Source organism: Accipiter gentilis, chromosome Z (genome assembly GCF_929443795.1).
Source record: "Accipiter gentilis chromosome Z, bAccGen1.1, whole genome shotgun sequence".
NCBI classification, from domain to species: domain Eukaryota; kingdom Metazoa; phylum Chordata; class Aves; order Accipitriformes; family Accipitridae; genus Astur; species Astur gentilis.
The window spans coordinates 37,250,410-37,269,736 of NC_064919.1; the positions used below are offsets into that span (position 1 = coordinate 37,250,410).

Consider the following 19,327-nt stretch of genomic DNA (forward strand, 5'->3'; position numbering starts at 1 on the left):
CTTTTTTCTATTCCTACTAATTTCCAGCACTCAGGGTTAGAAAATTTCCTACTTCTCTCTCTTTTATTATGTGTGAGAACATTCCTATCTCTTTGTTTAGAGAGCAACACCCATTCCTCTTTTTCTTCTACTGTGGGCTGCTTGTGAAAATTTGAATGTAGTAAAAAGCATGACTGTTAAACTGACCTGCTAAGAAAAAAACATGTTTAATTTTATACATAATGTACGGCAGTCTCAGTTCTATAAGCAGATATTGTTGAACTCATTCACAGTAGTTATATCTACTAACCTTTAACAAACTGAATTGTTCTGGGGCTTTCAAGAAATGAAGTGAATCAGCCCAGTATTCTTCTATTCTTCCTGCTCATTTTCCTGTTGAACAATTGCATGTTGCTACAGTGTAACAAGTTAAATGCAGTAAAATAAGTGAACACTTGTGTTTTATTTTTGCCTCTTACTAGGTGTTTTGGCAGATCCTATTACTCAACAAGCAACTTTCTCATCACCTTTGGCTCCTGGAACTGGTTCTGCAATCACTTTTCCTGAGGAGCATGAAGACCCCAGAGTATGTACTGCCCAAGGTGGAGCACCTGCTGGAGGACTGTGGGGGTTTATAAAGGTATGGGGTTTTGTCTGTTACCCTTGACAAGGAATTACCATTTTTTACTGACTATAATAAGACGTATCTTATTTTTTAAATGCATATTGCTATAAATCCTGTCTTTTCTCTGGCCTCATGTGCAAGATGGCTGGTTTTAGTAGTGGTGTTTGCTGAAACTATGCTTTTGCTCCTCCTCTCTATAGAGGAGGGAGGACTACACAAATGCAGATGTTCTAGGTTAATTTTAGTGCTTGTGAGAGGAAGATATGCATACCTAATAGATCCTGTCACATTTATAGATTAGGTGAAGATTTAGAACCTCTTTAAGACCTGAAAGCTAATTTTTACTTAAAGGCAACTGGATGCAGAAAAAGTCTGTTTTATCTCACCAGAATTCTTTGTATATCCCATTTCTTTATCATTTCCTAATGAACTGAGTTTGATTTCTATGGGATGCAAGTCCTACCTGTTCTATAACAAACCAACCTCGTCAAGGAGAGACAAATACATATTTTTTCCACCAAAGAACAGTTTACCTAAGAAGTGTCTAAGATATTTTGTAGGATTTTTCTATTCCGCTAGAAGGCATGGATTATATTGCAGAACAGATACTCCTTGTGGTGCATTCTAATCATACAGAGGAAATAAGCAGTAACATAAACTAGTAGAATATCATTAGCCTGTAACCTTTTTGGAGCTGTGACAAATGCTACATACAAATAGCATCGTGAAGATTGTGGCAAAAAGATCTAAGCGTGCATGAATGCTGAACTGTCTTCAAGAGCAACGCCATATTCTGTACTGTCTCATACTAAATGTGAAGGAAGAATCAAGAAGATTGATGTTCCAGTGGGACTGCTGAGTTTTGGAGGGACTTTCAATCCCTTTTGAACATGAAAAGCTAGGAGAAAAAGTTGTGTGTGACATGGCAGACTGAGCCCTCCCCTTACTTCAGGAATATACATCTTGACAGTAATACATTCTTAAAAAGCAAGATTAATCCTCCATCAGTACAGTAAGAGCAGAGTTGTCATGCTGCCCTTTTCAAGGAGAGCTGCCTCTCATGATCATAAAAACACACTTTCTTTGTTCTTTTAAATAACATTGTCCTTCTGTCAGTCATCATATTCCTCATAATGTTTGCAATAGACAGTAATGTTCCAGAAGAGAACGTTTTTCTTGTAACATGATTCTGTAGCCGTTTTTAAAGTGCCAGAGCTTGCAGTGCAAATTAGTTGAAAAGCCAATCTCATCCACATTACTGTTGCCTTTATACCAATAGGATCCAAAAGGTGTCCTGTTTGTATTTATGGAGAAGGTCTTTATCACCGACTTCAATGATAAATTCTAGATTTTGGTTGAAGTATTAAGTGTTCCATGTGCCCTGTGTGTTCAGTGACCTCTTTTTGAGAATTTCCTAGGTGGAAGAATGAGGAATCATCAATTATACTGAAGCCATCAAGTTCTTGATATTTGTAAGCACACATCAGACTCTGTGTTTTTTAAAGATCAGCCAGAATCTGGGAGACTAACTGGTAATTATTACAGAAATGCATCCTGGATTCCCTGCTGAAGAACTTACACAGCAGTTGCAGCAGTTACCTTTATTTCTGTTCTTGAACTACCCTTTTTCCTCTAATGTTCTTAAGAAATCATACACTTTTCTTCCATATTTCCTTCAAGCTAGATAATATCCAAGAATGTGACAATCTAAAATTGACAAATTAATGGTTTAGAATTGAATGAGACTGTTTCAATTCCTTTGATCTGTCAAAGATGGCTGAGCAGTCTTGTAGCAGTTCTAAGATTGGTTTCTACATAATATATCAGAGGCAAAGTTGGATACTTTTGCAGTCATTGGACCTGACAGCTTGCATATTTGTCTGTTTGAGCAATGAAGACAGCCAGGACCTGAATATTCAAAAGCTTTGTGCTTGTGCTCTGCTGACGTGGAAGATTCTCCATCTGAGCAATTTGGATTTATGTTGACTTAGAATTGACTCGGTAGAAATTCCAAACTTAACTGCATTATGGTACACAGTGTTGTGGTAACTGCATGTTTTGCATTGGTATAAAACTACAGATTATTTCTCCCTGCTTGTGCTACATTGGTGAACTTAAAGGCATCTTCCATAGGCAGAAGAAGCAGCTTCTTGCTACTGGGGAACCTTATTATCTGCAGGAGATGTATAATGACTTTACGTTAGATAAGTAGCCAGGCTGCTGACTGGAGAAGTACTGCTTGGCTTTGCATTACTGGAGAGATGCTAAAACTGGAAATTCCAACTTAAAATGTTTCTGAGGAACTCAGTTTTTATTAAAACAACAGACAAACTTCAAATTGTTAGAGAGATGAAGGAGGAGTATAAACTTCCCTGTTCTTAATGTCATCCTGTGGGTACATGAGTAGTCATAAGAGTATGCATATTAGTCAGTGAATGCAACTGTTCAGAAAAGTCTTTTGTTATATTCATGAGAAACAAGTGGCTACAGTGGGCTCTGGCTTGAAAAAGATTAATTGTGCTGGAATGAGTAATTGTTTTGTTTTCTTTACCAAATTCTACAGTTAGGCTTAGTGCTTTGCACAGTGGTGAGAAGAGTACCTGAACCCAGTAATGAACTATTTAGCATGTAGCATAGGATAAGATAGTCATTCCTAGTAGCTATACAGTATCTCAGTAGTTGTAGAAGTGTGGGGGTTTTTTCTTTAAGCTTGCTACAAAGATAATAGAAAGCATTCTAATGTTGGATGGGGCTTTGAGCAACCTGTTCTAGTGGAAGGTATCCCTGCCCATGGCAGGGGGATTGAAACTAGGTGATCTTTAAGGTCCCTTCGAACCCAAACCATTCTGTGATTTATGGGAAAGAAGCTTTGCTGAGCAAAAGTTATTCTCAGGTAATTAAAACTACTCTGATTCTGCAGTTCTCTGAAATAGTGTTGAATGTATTAAGTGGGCACTTCCCAGAAAAACGTATGTGCACAGTGCTGTCCTAGGTAAAGCTTGTCATTTAGTGAAACAAATGCAAGCATATGCAGTTTTAATATTAGACTGAAAGCAGTCTGTTTACTAAAGAAATTTTATAAAAGGTTTCTGTAAAATAGTTTCCAGTGCATTATCTCTCAGTGATTCAGCATTGGTATCTTCCTTCTTTCACCCTATGATCTCATCTGAATTTAAATAAACTTTTGACAAGATACAGACATTCATTAAGGCTATTTGCAAGACACAAGACAGTGTTTGTGTTTATATTTAATGAACTTTTAAGTCTGTCAGCAGCTCCACCTATGATTTGGCTGGAGAATGTAGGACATTTTTCCAGCAGTGCTTAGAATCTATTTATAAATTGAGGACTTTGACCTCATTTGCTCTAGAAATACTTGTTAGTAATGGGCCATTCAAAAATAGATCCTATCATCTTTATGAAGTTTAGAAAAGAGAGACTCTTCATCTTGAGTTATCACAGTCTAAACCTAGCTACCAAGTCTGATGATACCTATAATTAGCATTGGGAATCTACAACTTTGCTAAATGCTCAAGGCTTCCGGTCCCAGAGTGGGACTATATCAAGTGTGTGGCAGAAGAGTGTGGTAAAGACGGTATTTGAACTTTATGTTGTAACTCACAAGTCATGCACTGATAGTCATATCCTGTAGCATTTGTGCTGAGTAGTGAGATACAATAGGTATAGTGTAAATGTGGTAAGAAAAACACAAAGCAGCTTCATATTCGTTTTTTGTTTGCTTGGGTTTTAACTGTAACATTTTGAGTTTCTTGGGGAAAAAACCAGCAGGTAATATGGAAATCTATTTGCTTAAATTTAGGGTGTAGCTGAGAATCCCATGGTGAAGTCTGTTCTTGATAAAACCAAGCATTCAGTGGAGACCATGATCACAACGCTGGATCCTGGCATGGTTCCATACATCAGTAAGTATTTGTGACAAACCATTAAGTAATACATGTATATGTTAAGAGGGGTTAATATAATAGCACACTGCTTTTACACTTGAAGTTTGTATATGTAATGTGTTAATTCAAAGTCACAATTCTGTACTGATTTCTCAAGTGTATTGTCCAATGAAACTCTCATTCTGGAGGCTGACTTTTTATATGTGTCTTGAGGTTCATTTGAGTTTTGTATTACGCTGTAGTGCAGATAGTGGCATAGTAATAACCTTTGATTCAGATTGTGAAAGGTGAGGAAATTATAAGAAAAAAAAAACAATGAAGAGATGTTGTCTATGATCCCTAAGTTGCCTACTGTTTTCTCTTACTGTGTCTCTATTTATGCCTTATGGAGTTGAGTTTAAAATACACTGTAGGTTTTCTGTTGGATCACATGCTTAAATACTACTGTGTAAGCTATCACATTAAAGTTAAAACAAGCCAAAAGGGAGGCATACTCAGAGAGGCATAGGACAGAGGTAATTACATAGCTTTTGAGGCTTTCTTCTGACTTTCAGCTGTTCCACCTTTCTAGTCTAATAGTATTTATGCTATTTTTAGGAAATTCAGCAAACTTGAAGCAGTTCCTGAGTCAGTTAGTAGGAACATTAAAATTCTAAAATGGTCTAATGAAGTCTGAAGTACTGCTGGACATTGAGCCTGGAAGGAAAAGCATAGCATTTCAACTGCATCTTGAAAATTAATAGGAAGGAGAAGCATTGTGGTATTCATCATTTCTTGTTTTACTGGAAGTACATTGCATGTCACATATAACTGACCTGAGATTTGTACTTCATTAAAATGGGGAAGCAAAAGACAAAATTTATCTAGGGTGGTGGTTTGGTTTTCTGGGTTGTTGTTGGGGTTTTTTTGGTTGGTTGGGTTTTTTTGTTGTTTTGGTTTTGTTTGGTTGTTGTTTTTTGGTTTGTTTTTTTCTCTTCCAGCAGTCTGGTAAAGAGTCCTCCTCCTTAGCTGTGCCAGTACTGCCCTTTGTCTGCATGTAGATGAAGCTGGTCAGGAAACTGATAAGGCTGAGAAGAAACTATTAAAATGTTTTCCCATTTTGTTTTTCTGACCTGTTTTTCAGCTGGACTTACTCTGTGATCCAGCTAAACATGTTTCTTCGCTATTTTACTAATCCAGTGGACAATATGTGGAATAAAAGGGGAAGATGACCTAATTATTGATGAGTAGTTAATTGTCCTACATTTAAGGGAAAATACCCCAGCAACTGACTAGTGAGGAGGTAGTGGGATTTGAAATTGGTGAGAAGGCCAGCCGGCAACTGAGCAAGTATTTGAGAGGACTAGTGGGATGCAATGCAAAGCTACAGTAAATGTTGATTATGCAGAATTTGGCGAACTGTATTTAAGGTTTCTATTGCAGTCATGACCATCCCTTTTCAAAATAGGTTCTGTCAGTATCCAGTGACAGTTTGGATAGTTTGACACAGTATTCATGGGACAGAACAACATTACCTAGAGGAGAAAGTAATTCTAATAAAATGCTTTGCTTGTAAGATTCAGTTAGTGTAAGCAAAGTCAGTGGTTATCTCAAGGTTCTCTGAAGTCATGTTGGAAGGAAAGCATCTGTATACATCTTGGCCATTAATATATTGCATTCTTTTTTCTAGTTGCAGGTTGTGGAAATAGGGCAGAGATTTGTAAATTTAGTATTTACTTCCTTCTTGAAATGTTTTCTGATCAACAAAAGCCATGTCTGCCACAAGTGGCCCCACTTCTCTCTGCTCTCTCCCCACTGCTGCAATTCCAAACAAATTTCAGATTTGTCATGCCAAAGCCTGAAATTACCAAAGCTTCTGGATGAGGTTGTTCAATAATTTTTTTTTTTCATATGACCAAATCGTATTTCTGTAGTCTCTGTTGAAAAGAGATGAACTGTTTTTGTTGGCACGTTGTGAAGATGTCATCTGAGGCAAGCACCTGGAATAAAAAAATTCTGTCTGCACAGGAAATGGTCACCTTATAAGCATAAACATCAATGCTTTTATAACAAAAGATGACAGAGAATCTTAAATTGTATGTGGAACTGTCATTTAATTTTATAATACACAGGGTGTAATCAAATTTCATGTTCAAGTGTTAAAGCCTAACTTAATGTGACAGTTCTGTCTCTGAATTTACCAGAGTATGTCAATTCTTAAATTTTAGAATATATTTAATATTTATTTAATATTTCCATATTGCCATAATGTGTGACAGATCTTGTCACAAATTGTTTCTTTTTAATGCAGTGTAGTATCTGTGATGAACACAGATATGCTTTTGATATATGATGATCCTTAACACAAAAGAACATAATCTGTATTATGCTGTTGCAATACACAAACATGGGGCACAGCTACCTTTCTTAAGTTACTATGCAGTAATTTACTAGGTACATTATGGGTTAGTTTTTAGTTGCATTAAAAACTCTTTAACAGTTTTTCTATCCCTGAGCACTCAAACATGACTTCAGCAAAAGCCTGCTTTCAATTTTAAGAACTTATTTACTTATGTTGACTTGATTCCTATCAAGAAGTCATCAATGAAAAAAAGATACTCTCCCTAATTTTTTATTCCATTGTTAGCCAGTGTTTAGTGTTTAAAACAGTTGCCCAAATTCAATAATGTATATACCCAATTCCATTCAGTAAAGCAATTCATAAATAAAAGGTTAAAAAACAGCCTAAAAACCAAATAGAATGTTTTACTACTGTTCTGGCATATATCTGATGATTCTTTATAAAAACATAATGTTTCTCATAACTGACATTTGCAAAGTAATATGAGCCAAAGAATAAATTGTTCTTTTCTTTAAAATTTAAGTTTCAGGCTTTTTATCAATGGAGCAATTTTTCTTACATCAGGATAAATACTGCAGACTTTGGCAGCATGTGTAATTAGGTGGAGTGTTAGTGTTTAGAAGCAAAACCACCAGACTCTGTTCTTTTATTCTTTCAAGAGGTAGCTTAACATGGTTTGGTACAGTCAGTGGGCCTGAAAAATGAGAGGTTAAAGGGCTGTTTCTTTACTAGTTTGCTAGTGTTGTTGTCATAAGAAATGCCCTGTTGGATCACAGAATCACAAAGTGGTGTAGGTTGGAAGGGATGTCTGGAGGTCATCTTGTCCAACCCTCCTCCTTCAGCAGGGCCACCTAGAACCAGTTGCCCAGGACTGTGTCAAGGCAGCTCTTGGGTATCTCCAAGGATGGAGACTCCACCACCTCTCTGGGGAGCTTGTGCCAGTGCTCAGTCACCCTCACAGTAAAAAAGCTTTTCAGGATGTTCATATGGAACCTCCCGTGTTTCAGTTTGTGTCCATTGTCTCTGGTCTTGTCACTGGACACCACTGGAAAGAACCTGGCTCCGTCCTCTTTGCAGCCTCCCTTCAGGTATGTGTACATATCAAAGATCCCCCTGAGCCTCTTCTCCAGGCTGAACATTCCCAGCTCTGTCAGTCTTTCCTCATAGAATAGATGCTCCAGTCCAGTGGTTCATCTAGCTCAATATTCTGTCTTCAGCAGAAGCAAGAGGAGATGCTGTATGGTAAATGACAGTAGATCTGGTGATTTCTGTAGTCCTTTCTCCTTGTACTCCTCCATCATCCACAGCCATTGGACTAAGGATGACAAGAGGCATGACCATGGCTATTGCTTCTAGTGCCTGCTTCTGGGCATGTTGTCCAGCAATCTGTCCTTTACACTTGCTGATGCAATTTACTTATGCAGCTTTCTCTGATGTCATATTCCATGTCTGAAAAAGGTTTAAGTTGTTCTTAAGAAAGCTTGTCGCAGCAGGGACAAGTTTTATGAAATGGTTTTGCATAAATTGTTTGACAATAAAAATGATCCAGCTGTGATAAAGACAGATGTGAGGTATAATTGAACTCATCAAACTTTTGTAGTAATTTTAGATTTCTTTTAATTCATGAACTGTTTTGTTTTATTCTAAAAAAGCTTAGTGAAAACTCATCTTTCTTTATAGAGATACCACCATATGGAAATCATTCAAAAATACTTACAAATTTTTAGTTCCATAGATATTTAATGTCTAAAAACAGGATAGAGCTGTAGGGACACAGACAGGCAATAAAATGACACTGAAATTCACAGTCCAAGGACAGCTAGAAAGTAATGTGAGCCTTTCTTTTAAAGCTTACATAATTTGACAGCTGTTCACTGGATTTTATGAACTGCATCTGTGTTCTTGGTCCCCTTCATAAGGAAGAGTTTGTGTGGCACACAAACATTTCTTACCACTTCCCAGAACACTAAAACATCCTTAGAAATGGACGTCTGAGTTACTCTCCTAAATCCATGAATTATCATCTTAAATGAGTGATAGGCTTTTTTTTCAGGTGCTGAACAACTATCAGTTCTTGTTGTCTGTCTTTCATCCATGAATCACTTAGTTATTCATCTAACTTTTACTTCCTAACTTAAATTACTTCTGCTGCATAAAAAGAACTTTTTTACAGTGCATGAGAAGAAGACCAATTGAAGCATACTGTTAAGATGTAGAATGTATTTGAACTACCTTATAATGGGAGTGAAGAAAAATAAATGCATATGTATATATGTATTTTACAGAAACTGGGGGAGAACTGGACATAGTGGTTACTTCTAATAAAGAGGTAGAAGTCGCAGCAATTCGAGATGCCTTTCAAGAAGTCTTTGGAATGGCTGTTGTTACTGGAGAGGCTGCACAGTCTAACATTGCACCCCAACCTGTGGGCTATGCTGCAGGTTTAAAAGTAAGTTGATATATAACAGTACTAAAGTACCTCCAATGCAAAGAGAGAGTGTGGAAACATTCGCCCAGAAGAATCTGACTTTCCATAAAGAGGAGGTCAATTTGTGGGATGGATAAACATTTCATGTTTTTTAGAAAAAAAAATTGCTGTCTGGGTCATTAGATGAGTTTAAAGCTGCTTGTTTAAATAGTTTTGGGGTTTTTTTGCAAACACATGCACAGCAAATGAAGAATATTTACGTCAGTTTTCTTGTACTGTCATTGATTGCCATCACATCTAGCATATATTGTGATATTACTGTACTTTCAAAGTATATCAGGCATTTCTTCTTCATCTATTACCAGTAGGCCATGTTGGGAATGTTAGAAATTAAAAGACAGTCTTTGAGAGAGTTGTCTCCCTCCTAATTCTGTAGATCAAAGAAAGTTTGATCAACACTTGTCAGGCATCTTACTGAACAGATTTATGTTACATTTTAAAAGTAAGAATTCACCGTGCAGCCTTGCAGACAGCTGTGCCGGCCCAGAGGAAGAGTTAGCAAAGGTTGTTTCACCAGCTTTTAAAAATGTACATGTTTGTCTGGTGTATCTACGTGCAACGACCTCCTTGGCCAATAACTAAAACCCCTGAAAACAACTATGTAGTATTCCGTTTCTTAAATGTAAGCAAATAATTTACTCATTAAAAAGGAATTCTTTTCTCCTAACTGCTGTGGCAGTATTCACAGCTAAGTAAAGCCTATCCTCGTGCAGTATATTAGCTGATAAAATTTTATGTTGAGATAAAGGATGGTAATGTATATGTTCCTTTACCTGTTTAGCTACTACAGTGTAGCAGCAGTAGTATTTCTATTACAACTTCAGAGTGATAACAGGTTTGGAGCAAATGATTGCTATGTCTTAGCTGGATAGGTACCACAACAAAGAGATTCTCTCCCTTGGTCTTACAAAGGTGGTCCAACGCTCTTAAAGGATCTAACCCCAACAAATCTTAAGCTGCAAAAATGTCGGTGTGAGTAACAGAAATATATACTGATGCTTTAACTAATAGTGAAACTTGACACAGTTACAGGTTAGGAATTCTTTGCATGCTAATCTAGGTCTTTTTCATGGAAAAATAATAAACTAAAAATATTTAATTAGTTTTATCATAGTTTTCATTACTGTTCGAGATTCCATTACAGCTTTTCATGGATTTCATTTTTTGTTTTCCTAACATCGAAATAAGAGTCATTATTCAAAATCTCTCATATTTTCTGTCTAACTTGAAAAGTGTGTTCTAGAGTTCTTTTTGCATTCATCTGTAGGCATTGTGCTATGCTGTGATTCAACGAGAATGTCTGATGGCTTATGTTACTGTTTAGGGAGCCCAAGAAAGGATAGACAGCTTGCGTCGGACAGGAGTAATACATGAAAAACAGCCTGCTGTGTCAGTAGAAAACTTCATTGAGGAATTGCTTCCTGACAAGTGAGAATTGTAAATATATTCCTGAGGGAGGGGGAGGTGGGAAGGAATATTCTTTGTTGACTCAAAGGGGCCTATAAAGAGTTGCTGACAGTATCACTCTGAGCAGAAGAAAGGAGAGAGTCTGTCTTCAGTATTGCTTTGGCAGACTTGATTTTGGTGCTGTTTTTATTCAGACATCTTGAGACTTTAATATACAAAATCCTTGTCAGTTTTTTCAAGATTCACATTATAAAGACATAATGAAGTTATACTGAACTGACAAAATTAAGGAGCTGCAGAAGTTGGAATTTGGATAGTAGTTTGCTCACTCTTGTGTGCACACTCTTCTCTTCCTCTGAAATTGTATTTGGTTCAGAAAGTATATTGGGAGATGTTCTGGCATTTGCAGTAATATGACTTTATCAGATAATATATAATCTATTTTCCTTTCACCAAAAAGGTAATATTTTTAATTTGCATTGCACAGACTTAACAATGGTGTTTTCAAATATGTTACAATTTGATTTTGTAACATGCTTTTTGACAGTCCTTGAAGTAGCTTTATAATTAAAAAATTCCAAAACATTAAGGACAATGTCATGTTTTTCTTAAGGCAAAATTAAATAGCTCTTTTCTAATGTTTGCATTTTTGTGCATGCGATGGGCTTTGATTTATTTTTTTGACACATACTCTGCTCTTGCTCCATTTTTGAAGGTACATTTAGTATCCTTAGTGGAAGATGGATGGTGAATTTTCTGAAGTAAATAGAATTAGGAAGTGCTTTAATTTTTATTGAGCATTTGTTTCCATCTATTCTGATTTAGATGTTTTATTATATTTCCGCAAAGGAGTAACTATAACAATGAGATCTCTGCTTCAAAATAATTGCTGTTCTTGTCCTTTGAATTTACTCATTCCTAAATCTGAAAATGTTGCTTAAAGTACTTGACATGAAAAAGCTCACTCAGGACTACAGTGTTTTTGAAAGGAATGCTAACTCTTCTGTCCACACATTACAGGCCCCAAGAACATCTTGATCTTCAATATTAGTTGCAGTAGAAACAGAGTTACTTAATGCATGCTTTAATTTTTATTCAGTAGACAGCATTGAAAGCTTCCTTGCAAGGTGTTACAAAAACCATTTGAACTATTTTTGGCTGCTGTTTTTTTCTGCAGTGGAATGATAGGTCATGGTGCTAGTAATTGATTAATTATTATTCTGAAGTGAGCATTGTGGTGTTACAGTTCTAATACAGGGGATGCAGTCAGTGTTTTGCTGATACTGTTTACCATACTTATTCATGACCGAAGGAGAGGAGTTTCCAAGTAACCACCCACCAACACTAAGAGCTCTGCACCTAACACTTAATAGATCAGTCACTGCTCACAGCTAAACTTCTCAGTTGTCCATCAGAGAGCTGAAGGACATTACTTCCCCTTCCTGTTGCATGTCCTGAATACTATTTGCAGAAAAGGTTGCAAACTCCTTTATGTGTATTTTACCCTTTAGACTCTAACTACTTTATTGAGAGCAAGTTAACTTCAACCATGAAGCTTTCACAACAGTCTTTTGTAGTTGCAAGTGAGGTAGTGCTCTATCACAGAGCATTCCCGAGCTCTGTTCTGCCCAACAAAGATGATGCAAGTGAAGTACTTCTTCCTGTCTTGCTCCACTAAACTCTTAGTATGAAGCTTATATGGCCCAGCCAGTTGTTTCTTAAAATTGGAGTCTTGCATTTCTTTTTACAACATCCTTGCTTCCTGTGCTTTAAAGAATAAAATAAAATTTATATGTGGACACGTGTAGACTACATATGAAACCACAACTACAATAATATTTTCCTTTTTAAATCTTTTATGATTCGTGGCCTTGATTTTGTGTTTGTACTTTCCCTGGAGTGTGTTTCTCCTGTAACTGTTACAGGAATTGAATACAGTGAGGTAGTGATGATGCATTTCCCTTCGTTTTATTTGGATTGTGTCAGTATTGTTAGTTTTGTTGATAGGGAGAAATGACTTTAAGTTCTTACAACCTAGATAGGGAACCATTTTGGGTACTGCTTCAATAGCCTTTACTGTATCTGCTACAGCAGGGACCACATTTTCTGAAAGGTGCAGAAGTTTTTCTCTGAATAAACCATTTAAATGATTGTTGTAGGATTAGACATACCAAAACATCTTCTGAATATAGAACATGAATGATAAATGGTTATTTATTTTCTTTTTTAATTGTTAGGGAAGGTTATCTTAATGAGAAACTTTCTTTCAAAGATTCCATGAAAACTGTAGCATAATAAATATGGCCAGAAGAATGTATCTGCACACATGCCCACCCCACTACCTTTCTTTGTTTCTTTGATATGTAAGTTTCATGTATTTCATATGTTTTTATGTATATTATGTATTTTACATGCATAGAGATGCACTATAATTTTATATCTATATATAAAAAGTTATATATACAAATTTTACTTGAAAAATACTAGAACACTTTGATTAAACTCGTTATTATGTTATAACTACGTTTGTAGTAGTGTTTGTAAAATGGTCATAATTCAGCTGCTAACATGTTTTTTAATTGAGTGATACTTAGTACTCAAAAGTAAAGTAACTTGCACATCATTGCAGATGGTTTGATATTGGATGTCTGATTATTGAAGATCCAATTCATGGGATTCATCTGGAAGCTTTTACCCAAGCAACACCAGTGCCTTTGCAATATGTTCAGCAGGTGAGTTTTCAGTTTTGTTACCAATGTTGGATTAACAGTTGAGACATAAGACTTAAGTTTTAATTTCATTTATGATGTCAGTTCTTATTGGCAGGTACTCCACTTGAATGTTTTAATTTATGAAATGAGGATAAAACCTGTTTTTGAATCACGTTTATGTATTACCTAAAAATCTTTAGGCATTTGTAGGAAAGCAATTCTTGATCAAGAGTCTCATTCTGCAATACATGGCACTTGGAAGCACTAGTTTTACTTTCCTGTTAATGAAAAGGAAATATTACAAGAAGAAATTAACCACAAAGAAGTACTCCCTCAAAAAGGAAATATAGCTTTAATCATTGAAATATTGTCATCAGTCTGGTTCAGTGACTCAAAATTAACCCTCATGAATCTTTACATAGGTAAAATATTCTTATTTCCTCAGGTGTGGAAGGAGGTCTTTGCAGCTTAAGTAGGTTTCTCTCAGAGGTGTGCAAGAAATATGTTTGTATAAATCCAGTCCAATATCTTTAAGCAAAATCTAGATTACAACAGGAAAAAAAACGAGCAATGGTACAGTTGTATTTCAGACTAAGAACAGAGAAAGAAGTATGTGTTGGACAGACAATGTTATTTGTTATTCACAGTACAAAAGATTTAATAGAGGCAACATTAAAAGCAATTATGTTCCTCAGAATTCTTGCTAGCAATTTGTTTTATTGTTCTGTGTAATGGAAATAGCGGTAAAACTGTGTAGAAGAGATGCTCTTTTATTAATGTCTTTACCAATGGCATAGAGTTTTCTGAGCATGTAATATGAGAATCATGGTTGTTCATAACTCTAAACATTGCTTGATTTGAGGAGGTAAAAATGTGGATTTGAGGGCTTGTTTTGAGAACATTTTTCTGTTAAGAGACCAGGTGTCATCTTTTTTGCTGAGCCAGAAATTGCAACCATGATGGGAAACTACTGCAAGGTTGTGGGTTGGGGTTTTTTTATTTGAAGTTTACTGATTTTTAGCAGTAAAAGTATTAAAGAATTAATTTATGAAGTTCTGTGCAATTGTCAAGCATAATGGAGATATCATAATCACATATTCAGTCCGTACTTGGAGCTAGATGCGCTCTTCTTACTGCCAATATGTTCTGACTAATAAGGAAACTTTCCTGTTCCTTTCCTTAAGAAATCTGCCTTTATGTACCTCTTGATAACAACAAGTTATTTTGATATTGGAGCAGACTGCATACGCTAACAAACTCATATATGCTGTTACAATTGCAAGACAGCAGTTTTAGGAAGGCTGGAACACACTAATAACCTTTGATCTGCTGTACATGCAAAGGAAACAGACTAACTCAAATATTTGTCAAAATAAAGTCTGTATAAAGAACTTGGCCCAATGTGCAATGAATGCTATGAAGTAATACTAAGAACAGTCTTACTGAGGCTAAATGTCTTCTACCCTTCATTGTATGCTACAGTGGCCAGAGGTGGCTGCCTAGGATAAGCATCAGACCAGATAAATGCGGTGATACTTCTCCCACTGTTTCCCTTCTGCTTCCAAGTTCAGGGAATTACAGTATGTAATCCCTCTGTGATCTCATGTAAATAGTTCAGTCCTCCATTTCTGCTAGGCTCAGCTTGCTTCTTGTCTTTGGCTACTTGCCTGCTTCAGAGGGACATTTTAACCATTTTTAAAACTTTTGGAGGATAGTCATTTTATAAATATGTATCATTATTGATTCCATCTGTTGGCTACTTTAAAAGAGAAATCTTTTCCTGGTAACAGCAGAATGTCTTTACTCTCTTAAGCATCGTATTTTAGTTTTATACTGTTCAGATGTCATTTGGATCATGACACATACAAATCCAAAAAGTATAATTGGCTAGGCAAATTATGGAGCAGTCTGAAATTTGGATTCTGTTACCCTTTAATTTGCCAGGTAGTCCTATTGATATAAGAATGATTACTTCCAAAAGTTGGTAGTGGTGAAGATAGAAATAAAACTACTTATTTTGAACTCTTTCAATAATCACTTCTCAAAATGTTACACAGGCTAAGAGTCTCACTCCTCAGGACTACAATCTGAGATGGTCAGGCCTGTTGGTGACCGTGGGTGAAGTGCTTGAGAAGAGTATACTGAACGTCAACAGGACTGATTGGCACATGGTATTCACTGGCATGTCCCGTCGACAGATGATCTACAGTGCAGCTACGGCTCTAGCCGGAATGTACAAACAACACTTACCACCCAGGACCGTTTGAAAGAAGGCTGATCCATGACACTGAGGAATACTGGTTTTGATTGTAGAATTGAAGTGAAAGCCGCATGTTCTAATTCTCAGTGGATTCAACACAGATTTGTAATCTAGCTGTAAACTGTAGTTTACTGTTTAAGAAGTGAAGGTGGTTTCCAATAGTAGAAATGAGCAATTGCAATTTTTAACTACTATGTGATTTTCAAGACGATTCACAAAACAGAAAATCAGAACAAACGTATATTTATAACTGGGACAAATAGCATTACAGTTTGTAAAGTGGAATGTGCTTTTATTTGACACCTTACTAGGCATTTACTGAGATATTTTGGTTAGTATACTTTTTTAAAAAGGGGATCATTGTTTAGCTATTTCTATTATATTAGTAATATAAACATGTTGACAGTGTAACATGTATGCTATATATGCATTTCAATCCAGAGAGACTGCCTTCTGTATTAGATGTTTTCTTGGGGCCTGTGCTTAGGTGGTACTTAACAACTCATAGGTTTGGTGTCTGTATAGAAGTTCTCAGGAGTGATACTGAGCAGTTTTTATAACACGTAACATTGAGCTGAAGAAGAGCACAAACCCATGCCCCATTAGTTGAAGTCATTGCTAAATAATTTTGAAATCTCATTTTCCATGCTGCATCTTTTTTCTTTTTATGTAACAGTAATGAAATTCATGTCCAATTAAAACACTAGACAAATTTCAAATTGCTTTAGTGGGTTTTAGATCAGGTACCACAAACACATAGAATCATTTAGGTTGGAAAAGACCTTCAAGATCATCGAGTCCAACCATCATCCATGCCCACTAAACCATGTTCTGGAGTGCCTTGTCTCCATGCTTTTTGACTACCTCCAGGGATGGTGACTCAACTGCTACCCTGGGCAGCCTATTGCAATGTCTGACAACCCTCTCAGTAAAGAAATTTTTCCTAATACCCAACCTAAACCTCCCCTGCCTCAACTTGAGGCCATTTCCTCTCTTCCTATCTCTAGTCTCTTATGTCAAGAAGAGACCAGCACCCACCTCACTACAGCCTCCTTTCAGGTAGTTGTGGAGAGCAACAAGGTTTCCCCTCAGCCTCCTTTTCTCCAGACTAAGCAACCCCAGTTCCCTTAGCTGCTCTTCATAAGACTTGTGCTCCAGGCCCCTCACCAACTTGGTTGCCCTTCTCTGGACACATTCCAGCAACTCAATGTCTTTCTTGTATTGAGGAGCCCAAAACTGAACACAGTACTCGAGATGCGGCCTCACCAGTGCCAAGTACAGAGGAACAATCGCCTCCCTGCTCCTGCTGGCTCCTATCTCAACAATTTCAACAACAAGATTTAGTCCAGTGCTTCCAAACTTCATATTTTATATGGAATTATGTATTTTCTTCTATCAAGTTATTGTTGTCAGCAATTTTATGTGGAAAATGATGAGATGTGTATCACTTGCTTTGCTATCCTGGGTTTTCTAAACATTTTTAAGTCTTAAATGCCTTCTTGATGCATGAGCTCACTGTTTCTCATATAAGTCTTCAGTAGTGTCTGGTTTTTTTCATGGCTATAAATGCCCTCTATCCATGCTCACACAATCTTTATTTAGAAATATGGAAGTAATTGTGAAGAAAATATTTTGGTAATAATACTTTTTTAAGAAACAAAGATTAAACAAATACTTTTTGTTTGCCTTAAAGAAGCAGTTTTTCAGCTTATATTGCTCTGCCTTTACCTTTCTTAGATGCTTTCAAAGGACATTTTTATATACAATATACTGTTAAGCCAGCTCATACTTGTATCTAGTGAAAGCCTATCTCCAAGTAATATATTTTGCCTTAATTGGCTTACTCTGTAAATTAGTTGAATAAATGTTTTTCCTAGAGGATTGTATCTATTTTAAAGGTTTATTTTTTAATATAGCTGATAAAGATCTGTTTATTGAAATTATATTTACATGGTCAAGTTACAGATTTGGCACATACTTAAATGCCTATGTTGTCTGAAAAAAGCCAAAACACATAGAACCTGACTCTTGCAGTCTTGAGGTCTGTTCTTGGGAGCACTTCTTTGTATCATAAACTAAAAAGGATGATACAGGGACTTCTGTTTGTCATTGTTCAGTAAAGGTGTCTTTGCTTTTATTTTAATTTCAATTTGCAGTGTTTAATATATTGAATGCTGCCCTTTATCCTCTGCTTACAGCATCCTCCATGATTCATAGGAAGACAACATGAAATCATCAGGTTTATGTGCCCTGGCATGAGTTAAAAATAAAACTGAAGAGGAATTTCCATTTTCTTTCTCCCTTTCCTGGCCCTGGCCTTCACTGTTTTTCAGAGGTGATAAGAGTAGAGGCAGAAGGCAGCTTTTCATTTTGCAGTACCTGTTTTTTTTGTGGTGACATAGGCCCAGCATTCCAGCTATCTTATGAGGCTGCTAATGTGGCATACTTCAAGGCAACCCTGGCCTGCCTTAGAGAATTTTTAGGTCTCTATTGTCCTGTAGAAATTTGCTTTCTTTATGCCAAAATGAGACCGACTGCCTGCTCTTCTTTCTGTGTACTTTGTCCTTGTGGTTGGGTGCTGGGATATGATGTGGTCAAGTGAAACAGTTTTTCTCCATTCTAAATCTCTGGCTCGATGAAGGTCTTTTGATGTAGTTTTGACTGCTCACGCAAGAACTGAAATGTCTCAACCTGATAACTTTTGATTAGTTCCCTCCTTTTAATAAGCATTGCTCATTTATGTATAAAAAAAATAACATCCTCACATAAAAGCTAGGACCTCAGCTTCTTCCCTGAGAGGCCAAGGAAAGGAAAAGTATCTACAATATGCTCTGGAAAGCCAATAAAATTTGAAATTACTTCCTATCTGAGTGAAGGCCCTTTTCAGGGTCTGAGTTGCAGTTGGCATGGATGAGTTCTGGAGCAAGTTAAGATAACGTTCAGCTTTTTACCATCTGCTGGGTTGTGTTGTGGGCAATAATAGGAGAGGAAGCTCACAGGTAGGCAACTGACATCCTGTGTTAAATTTATATTTAAATCAACTTGGAAAACCAGATACCAGAACACATTTGGACATATAAAGACAATTCTCAACTGCTAGTCGTCACTGTAGATACAGCTGCAGAAGCCATTTCTGCTGCTTTGTGAATAGGTAAGTTTGCTCAAATATAAGTGTCATAAACAAAAGATCAGCAAAGCTCCCACATTTGAAGATGGAGGATATTGAGGATTGCTGAAAATGGTCCTGGGAATAGGTCCAGAAGGAAAAGAGACCAGCTATATTAATTGCTGTGTTTTATTTTTGTGTTTAGAATTGCTGTTCTTATTGTTTTGTTTACTGTAGCTTTTGCAGTAGGCGGTACTGAAAGGAGTTTTTCCATGACCATGGGTTGTTCAGTACTCTCGTGATGTTTTGGAGGTAGTTGCCTCAGCAGGGAAATACACGTTGATAAATAACATTGTAAAAAGAACATGATTTGGCCTGACCCACTTCTATTGTAGCTCCTGCCTCCTTGCAGTCAAATGTAAACCCACCATAATCAGCAGGGAGGAGGAGGCCAGGCTGCAAGAGATGGTCCACCTCTGTAGGTAAGCCAAAGCATAGCAATAGC

The 19,327-nt window shown here is 36.7% G+C and overlaps 1 protein-coding gene across 8 annotated transcripts in view; it reads left to right on the forward strand.

The window, feature by feature from the left end:
* PRRC1 (proline rich coiled-coil 1) overlaps positions 1–17,865 on the forward strand; it is a 31,197-nt gene extending 13,332 nt beyond the window's left edge. For all 8 annotated transcript variants that reach the window (XM_049796475.1, XM_049796470.1, XM_049796473.1 and 5 more), the window contains 6 exons: positions 462–619; positions 4,425–4,527; positions 9,136–9,299; positions 10,663–10,766; positions 13,375–13,477; positions 15,514–17,865. In XM_049796475.1, coding sequence (XP_049652432.1) covers positions 462–619; positions 4,425–4,527; positions 9,136–9,299; positions 10,663–10,766; positions 13,375–13,477; positions 15,514–15,723 — 842 coding nt within the window. In that variant the 3' untranslated portion in view covers positions 15,724–17,865. The remainder of the gene's footprint in view (positions 1–461; positions 620–4,424; positions 4,528–9,135; positions 9,300–10,662; positions 10,767–13,374; positions 13,478–15,513) is intronic.
* Positions 17,866–19,327: the final 1,462 nt, after the last annotated feature.